A 12,500-nucleotide genomic window follows, 5' to 3' on the forward strand; every position below is an offset into this window, starting at 1 on the left:
TTCTTGAATATTTGTGCCAGAGGGACGACGGAGAAGAACCAAAGCGCAATTTAGCAAGTGTTTTTTCTCCTTCTTCGGGGTAAGATGGGTTATGGGTAGCCTCGTGATTTCTGCAGTGCGCGCACGTGTGTGTATATGTGTGTGTGTTGTTAGTGTAGGAGGGGGCAACAGGGGGTTGTTGGGGGCGGGTTTCGACCCCATTTTTGGAAGGCAGACAGACCGTGTTCATCATTTTCTATACGGATTTTTTGAGGCATCCACTGAAAAACATTACCCAAAACTCGCGAAGGAAGTAGAAAAAGGGCAGAAATACCAAACCAACATTCTTTATTAAATCAATCCGATTCTTCGTTTTAAACAGATTCGTAAACTCGCACTCATTCTTCGGCGCCTCTTCAGGGCCTTCTTCAGCGCCAGCTTCGGGTCCTTCTGGGATGGCGTTTTCCTCGACGACCCTGTAGCCGTTGTGGTCGGCGACGTACTTGACGTAATACTCCTGACCGTCGGGCGCTACCCAAGAGTACTCGCCCTCGACGGCCTTTCCAGCCTGGCCCTCCTGCTCCTGCTCCTGGTTGTCCAACTCGAAGTCCACGATGTCCGAAGGGTATGCAGCTGCTAGGGCAAGCATGCCCAAAGCGATAATCAGCTGTGGAGAAGTATTAGATATTTAATCTCCACATTGACAGATGGTCACAGAAATAGCTTGATTTCACTTCCCTCATCTTAGGATACGTCCACATTACAGTAAAATTAAGTCATAAAGACGATTTCGGTAACTTCTAGCAAATATCTCACAAACATGTTGATAACAAGTCAGCCACTGTAAACGAACGGATAAATAAGTCGCTGACTTGTATTCAACTTGTTCGTGATGTCTGTGTGATATGAGTTATCAATTTGAGTTTAGAAGATTTTCACAATAGCTTGTAACACACTACAATAAAGTCATTTTAAACACATGTTGGCAACTTGTCGGAAATATGTCACAAACAGGTTGACGACAAGTCAGCCGCTGAAAGTAACGAAGGGACAGATAAGTCTCTGACTTGTATCCAGCTTGTTCGTGATGTCTGTGTTTATCAGATGTTCTCACGGTATTGTGGAAGCACCTTCATACATTGTGTCCATAAAGTCCCAGTACCATTACTATAATTTATTGCGCAGAATGGTACTGGGACTTTATGGACACCCTGTATGTCTCCATCACCCAAAACTAGGTTAACAGGATGTCCATAAAGTCCCAGTACTATTACAAGTATTTATTGTCGAGAATGGTAATGGGACTTTATGGACACCCTGTATGTCTCCATCACCTAAAATTTGTTTAACAGGATGTCCATAAAGTCCCAGTACCATTACAATCATTTTTTGTCCAGAATGGTACTGGGACTTTATGGACAACCCATAACTATTCTAGCCAACTGACTTACCAGGACCTTCATGTCTGTGTGTGTTGACAATTGTGGGAGCGACGGCGTCTGATTCGTACTTCGTCTTCGCAATATATATATATCTCTATAGCTCTCCATTGACCTTGTCAGCGACTGTGTCGTTCTTGTTTTCGATGATCGTTTTTGTGGAAGGTTTCTCGCCTTGAAATGGTTTCGTGAGATGACATATGTTGCAAATAGTAGATTGTCATTCTCCCCTTTGTGTCGCGTGTTTTTTTATTCTTTTTGCTAAGTTTGATTGACCTTCGTGTTTTTTTTCAACATTTCTCTGTTTACATGTAATGCTTAGGCCTGGTATTTGAAGGGGTCGTACCCAATATATATATATATATATATTATATATATATATATATATATATATATATATATATATATATATATACTCTATACTAAAATGGAAAACAGACAGAGAATAAAATAAGAAAAAAAAATAACTGATTTTAATTGTTTTAAATGGAGATTAAAGAACATACTAAAATGGAAAGTACAGGGATAATAAAATAATGAAAAAAAATTTAAATGTTTTAAAAGGAGATTAAAAAACATACTAAAACAGAAAATTTAAGGATGATAAAATAATAAAAAAAAACTAACTGATTTTAAACGTTTCAAATAGAGACTAAAGAACAGACCACAATGGGAAATATAGGGATAATAAAATAATAATAAAAACCTATTTTAAATGTTTCAAATGGAGATTAAAGAACATACTGAAATAGAAAATATAGGGATAATAAAATAGTAAAAAAATAACTGATTTTAAAAGATTTAAATGGAGATTAAAGAACATACTAAAATGGAAAATCTGGGTATAATAAAATAATAAAAGAATGAAAAATAACTGATTTTAAATGTTTCAAATGGAGATTAAAGAACATACTAAAATGGAAAATATAGGGATAATGAAATAAAATTGACTGATTTTAAATGTTTTAAATGGAGATTAAAGAACATACTTAAATAGAAAATATAGGGATAATAAAATAATAAAAGATAAAAAACACTGCTTTTAAAAGTTTTAAATGGAGATTAAAGAACATACTGAAATGGAAAATATAGGGATAATAAAATAGAAAAAGACTGATTTTAAATGTTTTAAATGGAGATTGAAGAACTTTTCTTTAAACCAGATCTACTTTAATGAAAAACAAAGGTTAAAATGGCAAGAGAAGAGCGGTATATATATATATATATATATATATATATATATATATATATATATATATATATATATATATATATATATATATATCTCCATCTATAAGAAAACATATTTCTCAGGAACGATTTGTTTCTTTTTGAATGAGGGATGTTTTTACAACAGTTCCCCATTCACATAAAATATGGTGGCTCATAAACCAGTCTTTAAAAAAAAATTAATTCCTCTGAAATATTTTATTGAATTTTTTTACAGATGCCAAACCTTTAAAAAAAAAAACCATTCAGATCTATCTCTGATGTTTGTTTGTTTGTTTGTATGGCATTTTTACGTTACATGGAGCCAGTATGGTTATCCAGCAACGGGACCAACGGCTGTACGTGACTTCCGAACCACGTCGAGAGTGAAATTCTATCACCAGATATACACATCTCTCACTCCTCAATGGAATCCCCGAGAATCGAACTCGCGGCCATCGAGGTGGTGGTACGCCAACACCATACCGACAACGCCAATGAGGCGCCTTCTATCTAATTTGGCAAATTTTCTTTTTTTATTTATTTTTTTTATTTATTTACTTTTTTTCTTTAAGTATGAGGGTTCACCAGAATCTTATGGCTTAGACATGTCTTGATGGTTATCCAACATAATAAATGAAAATAGTTTTTAAAATGAAATTAAAAATCTTTGAAAAATGTCACTTATACCTTTCCTTAAGAATGGTTGTGAGTCCTTGTGACTCCTCTCTTTCGACTGAACCCGTGCTGGCATAAGGCCAACTTATTCAACAACAACAACAGTAACTGATATATGACCTTGGCAGATACATCAATTTCTTTTTTGCCTGAATTCCTCCCCGGTCGTAAAGTAGCCTGCGGATAGCTTCCGCGCAAGCGCGCTAACTGTATTGTAATATACAGTTATGCGTAGCTTTTGCTATTTAATCTTATTCCGTTCCTTTTTTGGGGGGGGCTTCATAGATCATTCTTTACCATGGCTATTGTTAACAAATTTGGATGTCTTCTTTAATTTTTAGTTTTATTTTTTTCTCAATAAATTTTTTTAACTGATAAAATTTGACAAAGACAGTTGGTCAAGTTTTTACTTTCAAAATTACTGAATTTATTTTTATTATTATTTTTTTTTTTTTTTTACATCACAGAGATATCCCTCAGATTTCCTTAGTATTTCCTTTAAACTTTATCAACAAATTTAATAATATTTCCGCTAATTCTCTAATTGGTAATACTTTCCTAAATCAATAATCGATATCAATTTATGCAAGACTGCAATATCTGATTTTTTCAGAAAGAATATTTGATTAAAATCTCCTTCCCTAAAATATACAAGTAAAAAAGACATTTTTTGAAAATATTTTTCTATCAGTTATGTATGTGATTTAATTGCCTTAATAAACGTGGAAAGAATCATTTGTATGAAATGTATGGGGATAATGTACAATATTCCTTGTGGGTGTAATGAATGAATAGTGGACAGTCACCAAAAACTGTAAAAAAAAAAAGGGGGGGGGGTGCAATAGCTACAAGCAAAATTTTCCTAAGGCACTTCTCAGAGATATTGAACAATATCCCTAAAAGAGAAATGGTACATATCTCTTTATGTCACTTGTTGAATGAAAATTCTGAAATTTGCGGGAATACTTTATTCGCTTCAATCCCTCGAATTCACAACATAATTCACGTAATAAATCAATTCCGAGCAACAACTTAATTAACTATAAAATCCATCTCCGTCTGTCGTTGGTTCCAGAATTATTCGTCAAACTCATCTTCTTCTTCTCCATCCTCGAAGTCGGCCTCGGGAGCCTCTGGAATGGCGTTGCTGTCCAGGACCCTGTAGCCGAGGTGGTCAGCGACGTACTTGACGACGTACTCGTTGCCGTCGGGCGCTACCCAGGAGTACTCGCCCTCGACGGCCCTTCCTGGCTGACCCTCCTGCTCGTGCTCCATGTGGTCCGTCTCGAAGTCGATGATGTCTGAAGGATAAGCCGCTGCTAGTGCCAGCAGCATGCCCAAAGCGACGATGCACTGGAAGGAGAAAATAATTAGAAAGTCTCTTCAAAAAAGGGAATATTTTCGATTCTGGAAAAGCGACAACGCACTGGAAAAGGAAAATAATTAGAGAGTTTCTTCAGAAAAGGTCATATTTTCGATTTTGGGCTTTTAATGATGATCATGTTTACTGATCATGTTTATGATCAGTACGACTAATCATAAACATGCCAAAAAATTTTCTCTTACATATCACTAACATGTTGGATGTTTGTCACAAACATATCACTAACAGGTTGAAAATAAATCAACGACCGCAGGTAGAGAACGAATCTTTGATCAGCAAAGGACAATCGCAGGTACCACTAGTTAAGACTAACTAACAAGTCGTTGCTTAATACTTAATAAACCTGTTTGTGATTTGTGTGCGATAAACTACCGACAAATTCATGGGATACTATACTGCAGTGTGAACGTACCCTGAGGCTTTCTAGGAAGGAAAGGTCTATGCAGTGAATAAAACAATATATAAACAGGTGACACAGCAACGGTAATAGACGTCTACAGAAAAGGTAGTTTTCCAGTAAAACTTCTTACATAATTTGACGCTTTAGAGTCTTCAACAAATGAGACAGAAGTCTCATATACAGAAGTAAATTTTCCAGTAACAATTCTTCCAAAATTTGACGTTTTACACTCCTCAATAATGAGTCAGAAGGTTCATACATAAAAGTTAATATTCAAGTGACAATTCATCCAAATTTTTCGTTTTATAGTTTCAAAAATGTGACAGAAGATTCATACATAAAAGGAAATTTTCCAGTGCCAAGGCTTTTAAAATTTGACGTTTTAGACTCCTCAAAAATGAGACAGAAGATTCATATATAAAAGTTAATATTCCAGTAACAATTCTTTCAAAATGTGACGCTTCAGATTCTTCAAAATACGAGATAAAAGACTCACCAGAACCTTCATGTTTGCGTGGGTGGACAAAGACGAAAATGACATCTGAATCGAAGTCCCACTGACTTTATATACCCAATCGTGTAACCTTGTTCGTCGAAGCCTCGTGTTCTTTTTTTATTTCATTTCTGTCAGTCTTCAGATCGAGTTTTTTTTTGTTTTTTTTGTTTTTGACAATTGCTCATCTCTAAAAAATTATATATTTTTTAGCATTGCCTTAAAATTTTATTCTCTCTCTATCTCTCTCTCTCTCTCTCTCTCTCTCTCTCTCTGTCAAGATCACGGTCTGCAACTTCATAACCTGCCTCTGGCACTCCCGGTATAGCGTCATTCTTAATGACGCAGTGCCCCTCCTGACCAACGGCGTACTTCATGGAGTACTCGATGCCATTCGGCCCTACCCAGGAGCACTCGTCCTCGACGGCTCCCTGAGGCTGACGTCCTGCCCCTGAGGAATCAATTGTAGCTCAAAACGACAATTATACCGTAAAAAAGAAACTAAGGACATGACAGCTATAGTAGAATCACACCAACCGTGCATCTGATGTCTAGACGCGTCCCTTACAACGATCCTGATTGACTGTTAATAAGCCCAATCACAGGGCTGGAAAACTCTCAGTCTTTCTCGAGAGTTCACATAGGCAGGATGTATGTTCCACGTCTCCTGAGGGATACGTCTTTCAAAAGTATCCCTCAGGAGAGGTGGAACATAAATCCTGCCTATATGAACTCTCGAGAGAGACTGAGAGTTTCCAGCCGTATGATTGCTTTATCAACAGCCAATTAGGAGCGTTGTAAGGGACGGGCATAGACATCAGATGCACGGCTGATGTGACTCTACTATAGTGCGTCACGGCTTAATTAAGGAAAGATGTCGGTGGCAGCCTTCAAATTAAATATTTTATATAAATTAAAAAGAAAAAAGTAATGGGTTATTATCTCGCTTTTCCTAAATCTTAAGAATGATCGTTGCTAAGATAGTTAATGACAATACTTTGCATAAAAGAATTTGCATATTCCTTTGGAATAACGTCAGACGTTATGGGTAATTATATGGACTTGCCATAATGAGTATTATATTTCATTCCAAGGGGAAGTCATTGGTGATAAAATTCATGTAGGATTTTTCGGATTCCATTAGTAAAAGGTATTTAACTTTCATATTCTTTTATAAAAAGAATCTTAACTTTCATAATCTTTTAGAAAAATAATTTTCACTTTCGTAGTGTCTTAAAAAAGAATATTAACTTTTATAATCTCTAAGAAAAAGAATCTTAACTTTCATAATCTATTAGAATAAGAATCTTGACTTTCACATCCTCTTTAAAAAAATCTCAACTTTCATATTCTCTTTGGGAAAGAATTTTAACTTTCTTATTCTCGATGAAACATCAATTTTAACTTTCATAATCTCTTAGAAAAACTATTTTAACGTTCATGTTCTCTAAGAAAAAGAATTTGAACTTTCATATTCTCTTAAAAAATAATTTCATCTTTCATATTGTATAAGGAAAAGAATTTTAACTTTCATATTCTCTTAAAGAAGAATTCTAATTTTAACTTTCATATTCTCTGAGAAAAAGAACCTCAACTTTCATAATCTCTAAGAAAAATAAATTCTAGCGTTCATAATCTCTTAGAAAAAGAAATTCAACTTTCATATTCTCTAAGAAAAAGAATCTTAACTTTCATATTCTCTTTAAAAAAATCTTGATTTTCATATTCTCTTAGAAAGAGAATTTCGACCTTTATATTCCCTAAGAAAAAAAAATTAACTCTCAGATCATCTAAGAAAATGAACCTCAACTTTCATATTTTCTAAGATAAATTAATTTTAACTTTCATATTCTCTAGAAAAAGGTTGTTCACTTTCATATCCTTTGGAACAAAAATTTGAACCATTGTGCATAAGTAAGTGTGAGGTCTTACCAAAACCTCAATGTTTAGGTTTGTCTTGGTATTGACCCATTACAGATAAAACTAACTATTAAAGGAAAATAAAAGTTGACCTTGAAGATTGTCACTTATATCCCTCCTGTAAACGACTCCTTTTCTACAACTGAAGCCGTGCTGGCATAAGGCCAACTTAATCGACAACATCACCATGAGATATGACCTTGGCAAATGCATCACGTTCTTTTTTGTCTAAATTCTTCTTTCGTCGTAATTTCGCCAACGGGTAATAGGTGAGCAAGCGCGCTAACTGTATTGGAAAATACAGTTATGCGCATTTTTTTTATATTTAAACTTATTCTCTTCTCTTTTTTCGTTCACGGGGCTTCCCTAACCATGACAGCTCTAAATGATTTTCAAATCTTCATAGTTATTTATTTCACTCCTCAGTATATTTTTTTATTGCTGAATTTCACCCAAACAACAATTCGTCAAATATTATTTTCAAAATTTTAAATGTATTACTTTTTATCAACTTAATGTTTCCCTTTTATTCTACGCCACACATTAGCACAGTTCTAATCCTTTCATCCGCTTATTTTCCTGTTGTTGACATTTTCTTGAAAATCAGTAATAAATACTTCTTTATGCAAGACTTGGGTGTTTACTAATTCATGAGAAAATATTTAGTCAAAAACCTCCGTAAAATATACATGTAAAAAATGATATTTTTTATGATTATTGTTTCGAATTATTCAAATGATTCAGTAGTTTCCATGACCTTATGAAATAATGTGATGGTTTGGAAAATTCATGTAGGTTGCAGCATATTTTCTTGGACAAAATTCATTGGAAGTGTAATGAATTTATAAAAAAAATTAAAGAAATTGTCCAACATAAGTATATTAATTTTTGGGTTATCTCGTCAACATTGAATAATAACATTTCTCTTTAGTTCATTTGTTAAAGGTAAATAATAGCAGGTTTTACGAAAATATTTTATTGACTTCAATTATTTTCAATTCACATCATAGTTACATAATTCACATTTTGAGGGACCAGTTAAATAACTTCAATGCTATTCTCTCTGTCGACGGTTCCAGAATCATTCGTCAAACTCATCTTCGTCTCCATCTTCGAAGTCGGCTTCAGGGGCCTCTGGAATGGCGTTGCTGTCCAGGACCCTGTAGCCGAGGTGGTCAGCCACGTACTTGACGACGTACTCGTTGCCGTCGGGTGCTACCCAAGAGTACTCGCCCTCGACGGCCCTTCCAGGCTGGCCCTCCTGCTCGTGCTCCATGTGGTCAGTCTCGAAGTCGATGATGTCTGAAGGATAAGCCGCTGCTAGGGCCAGCAGCGTGCCCAAAGCGACGATGCACTGGAAGGAGAAAAGGATTAGAAAGTTTCTTCAAAAAAGGGAATATTTTCGATTCTGGAAAAGCGAAAATGCGCTGGAAAAGGAAAATAATTAGAAAGTTGTTCAGAAAAGATCATATTTTCGATTTTGGACTTTTAATGTACCGTTTGAAATTCAGAAAGACTGATCACGAACATGTCGGAAATTTTTCACAAACATACCACTGACATCTTGGAAATTTGTTACAAACATATCACTAACATGTTGAAAATAAATCAACGACCGCAGGTAGAGAACGAATCTTTGATCAGCAAAGGATAATCGCATGTACCACTGGTTAAGACTAACTAACAAGTCGTTGCTTAATACATAACCTATTTGTGATTTGAGTGCGATAAACTACAGACAAATTCATAGGATACTATACTGCAGTGTGAACGTACCCTGAGGCTTTCCAGGAAGGAAAAGTCTATACAGTGAATAAAACAAAATATAAACAGGTGACACAGCAACGGTAGTAGACGTCTACAGAAAAGGTAGTTTTCCAGTAAAAATTCTTACATAATTTGACATTTTAGAGTCTTCAAAAATGAGACAGAAGTCTTATATACAGAAGTGAATTTTCCAGTAACAATTCTTCTAAAATTTGACGTTTTAGTCTCCTCAAAAATGAGACAAGATTCATACATAAAAGTTAATATTCCAGTAACAATTCTTTCAAAATCTGACGCTTCAGATTCTTCAAAAAACGAGATAGAAGACTCACCAGAACCTTCATGTTTGCGTAGGTGGACAAAGACGAGAAAGACATCTGAATCTTAGTCTCACTAACTTTATATACCCAATCGTGTGACCTTGTTCGTCGAAGCCTCGCGTTCGTTTTATTTCATTTCTGTCAGTCTTCAGCTCGAGTTTTTATTTTTTATTTATTTTTTTTTTTTTTTGACATTTGCTCTTCTCTAAAAAATGATATATTTTTTAGTATTGCCTTAAAATTCTCTCTCTCTCTCTCTCTCTCTCTCTCTCTCTCTCTCTCTTCTCTGTCAAGATCACGGTCTGCAACTTCATAACCTGCCTCTGGCACTCCTGGTATAGCGTCATTCTTAATGACGCAATGCCCCTCCTGACCAACGGCCTACTTCATGGAGTACTCGATGCCATTAGGCCCTACCCTGGAGCCCTCGTCCTCGACGGCTCCTCGAGGTTGACCTCCTGCCCCTGAGGAATCAGTTGTAGCCCAAAACGACAATTATACCGTAAAAAGATAAATTAAAGGACATGACAGCCAGAGTAGATTCACATCAACCGTGCATCTGATGTCTAGACGAGTCCCTTACAACCATCCTGATTGACTGTTAATAAGCCCAATCACAGGGCTGGAAACTCTCAGTCTCTCGCGGAGAGTTCACATAGGCAGGATGTATGTTCCACCTCTCCTGAGGGGTTGGAAACTCTCAGTCTCTCGAGAGAGTTCACATAGGGAGGATGCATGTTCTACCTCTCGTGAGGGATACGTCTTTCAAAAGTATCCCTCAGAAGAGGTGGAACATATATCTTGCCTATGTGAACTCTCGAGAGAGACTGAGAGTTTCCAGCCGTGTGATTGGCTTATCAACAGCCTATCATAGGCGTCGTAATGGACGGGCCTAGACATCAGATGCACGGTTGATGTGAATCTACTATAGTGCGTCACGGCTTAATTAAGGAAAGATGTCGGTGGCAGCTTTCAAATTAAATATTCATATAACTTAAAAAAAAAAAAAAGTAATGGGTTATTATCTCGCTTTTCCTAAATCATAAGAATAATCGTTGCTAAGATAGTTACAGATAAGACTTTGCATAAACGAATTTGCATATTCCTTTGGAATAACCTCAGGCGGAATTGGGAAGTATAAGGACTTGCCGTAATGAGCATTATATTTCATTCCAAGGGGAAGTCATTTGCAATAAAATTCATAAAATAATTTTCGTTTTTCATTAGAAAAAGAATTTAACTTTTATATCCTCTTATAAAAAAGTCTTAACTTTCATATTCTCTTAGAAAAAATTAATTTAACTCTCATATTTTCTTAGGAAAAGAATTTTAGCTTTTATAATCTCTAGAGAAAATTTTTTTAAAAACTTTTATAATCCCATAAAAAAAGGATTGTAACTTTCATATGCTCTAAGAAAGAGAATTTTAACTTTCATATTCTCTCAGAAAGAGGATTTTACCTTTCATTTTCTCTTAGAAAAAAAAATCTGATCTTTCACATTCTTTTTAAAAAATCTTAACTTTCATGTTCTCTTCGAAAAATCTATTTTAACTTTCATAATCTCTTTGAAAAACTATTTCAACTTTCATGTTCTGAAGAAAAAGAATTTTAACTTTCACATTCTCTTAGAAAAAGAATTTTATCTTTCATAGTCTCTTAGAAAAACTATTTTAACTTTCATATTGTCTAAGAAAAAGAATCTTAGCTTTCCTATTTTCTTAAAAAGTCTTAATTTTCATATTCTCTTAGAAAGAGAATATCGACTTTTATATGCTCTAAGAAAAATAATTTTAACTTTCATATTCCCTAAGAAAAAGAACCTCAACTTTCATATTATCTAAGAAAACTTCTAGCTTTCATAATCTCTTAGAAAAAGAATGTTCACTTCATATTCTCTAAGAGCATGAACCTCAACTTTCATAGTCTCTAAGAAAAATCAATTTTAGCTTTTATATTCTCTTACAAAAAAAAAGTTAACTTTCATACTCTTTGGAACAAGAATAAATAAGTATGAGGTCTTACCAGACCCTTAATGTTTAGGTAAGTCTTGTTATTGACCCATTACAGATAAAGCTAACTATTAAAGTAAAATCAAAGTTGACCTTGAAGATTGTCACTTATATCCCTCCTGTAAAGACTCCTTTTCTAAGACTGAGGCCGTGCTGGCATAAGGCCAACTTAATCGACAACAACACCAAGAGATATGACCTTGGCAGATGCATCACGTTCTTTTTTGTCTAGATTCTTCTTCCGTCGTAATTTCGCCCACGGGTAATAGGTGCGCAAGCGCGCTAACTGTATTGCAAAATACAGTTATGCGCATGATTTTATATTTAAACTTATTATCTTCTCTTTTTTTGTTCACGGACCTTCTTACCATGACAGCTCTAAATGATTTTTAAAAACTTCATAAATATTTATTTCTCTCTTCAGTATGGTTTTTTTTATTGCTGAAATTCACCCAAACAACAATTCGTCAAGTATTATTTTCAAAATTTTAAATGCACTACTTTTTATCAACTTAATGTTTCCCGTTTATTCTACGCCACACATTAGCACAATTCTAATTCTTTCATCCGCTTATTTTCGTGTTGTTGACATTTTTTTGAAAATCAGTAATAAATACTTCTTTATGCAAGACTTGCGTGCTTACTAATTCATGAGAAAATATTAAGCCAAATACTTCCGTAAAATACACATGTAAAAAATAATATTTTTTACGATTATTATTTCGAATTATTCAGATGGTTCAGTGGTTTCCATGACATTATGAAAAAAATAAGATGGTTTGCAAAATTCATGTCGGGTGCAGCATATTTTCTTGGACAAAATTCATTAGAAGTGTAATGAATTTATTAAAAAATAAAAGGATTTATACAACATAAGTATATTAATTCTTTGGCTATTTTG

At 34.6% G+C, this 12,500-nt stretch overlaps 3 protein-coding genes across 3 annotated transcripts in view; all 3 read right to left on the reverse strand.

Annotated features, from left to right (window-relative positions):
• The window catches only part of LOC135219176 (uncharacterized), a 45,304-nt gene extending 43,820 nt beyond the window's left edge, over positions 1-1,484 (reverse strand). The window contains exons 1-2 of the mRNA XM_064255716.1: positions 1,431-1,484; positions 275-646 (exon numbers count right to left, since the gene is read on the reverse strand). Coding sequence (XP_064111786.1) covers positions 275-646; positions 1,431-1,442 — 384 coding nt within the window. The 5' untranslated portion in view covers positions 1,443-1,484. The remainder of the gene's footprint in view (positions 1-274; positions 647-1,430) is intronic.
• Positions 1,485-4,258: 2,774 nt separating this feature from the next.
• LOC135212483 (cuticle protein CP575-like) lies at positions 4,259-5,627 on the reverse strand. Its single transcript, XM_064245960.1, has 2 exons — positions 5,586-5,627; positions 4,259-4,658 (listed from the first exon to the last, which is right to left on the reverse strand). The coding sequence occupies exons 1-2, from the start codon at positions 5,595-5,597 to the stop codon at positions 4,383-4,385; spliced, it is 288 nt and encodes a 95-aa protein (XP_064102030.1). The 5' UTR covers positions 5,598-5,627; the 3' UTR covers positions 4,259-4,382.
• Positions 5,628-8,462: 2,835 nt separating this feature from the next.
• On the reverse strand, positions 8,463-9,638 carry LOC135212489 (cuticle protein CP575-like). Its single transcript, XM_064245973.1, has 2 exons — positions 9,602-9,638; positions 8,463-8,856 (listed from the first exon to the last, which is right to left on the reverse strand). Exons 1-2 carry the CDS (start codon positions 9,611-9,613, stop codon positions 8,584-8,586), a joined length of 285 nt encoding a protein of 94 aa, XP_064102043.1. The 5' UTR covers positions 9,614-9,638; the 3' UTR covers positions 8,463-8,583.
• Between the last annotated feature and the right edge of the window lie 2,862 nt (positions 9,639-12,500).

The sequence above is a fragment of the Macrobrachium nipponense genome, chromosome 19 (assembly GCF_015104395.2).
Source record: "Macrobrachium nipponense isolate FS-2020 chromosome 19, ASM1510439v2, whole genome shotgun sequence".
Taxonomy (NCBI): Eukaryota; Metazoa; Arthropoda; class Malacostraca; order Decapoda; family Palaemonidae; genus Macrobrachium; species Macrobrachium nipponense.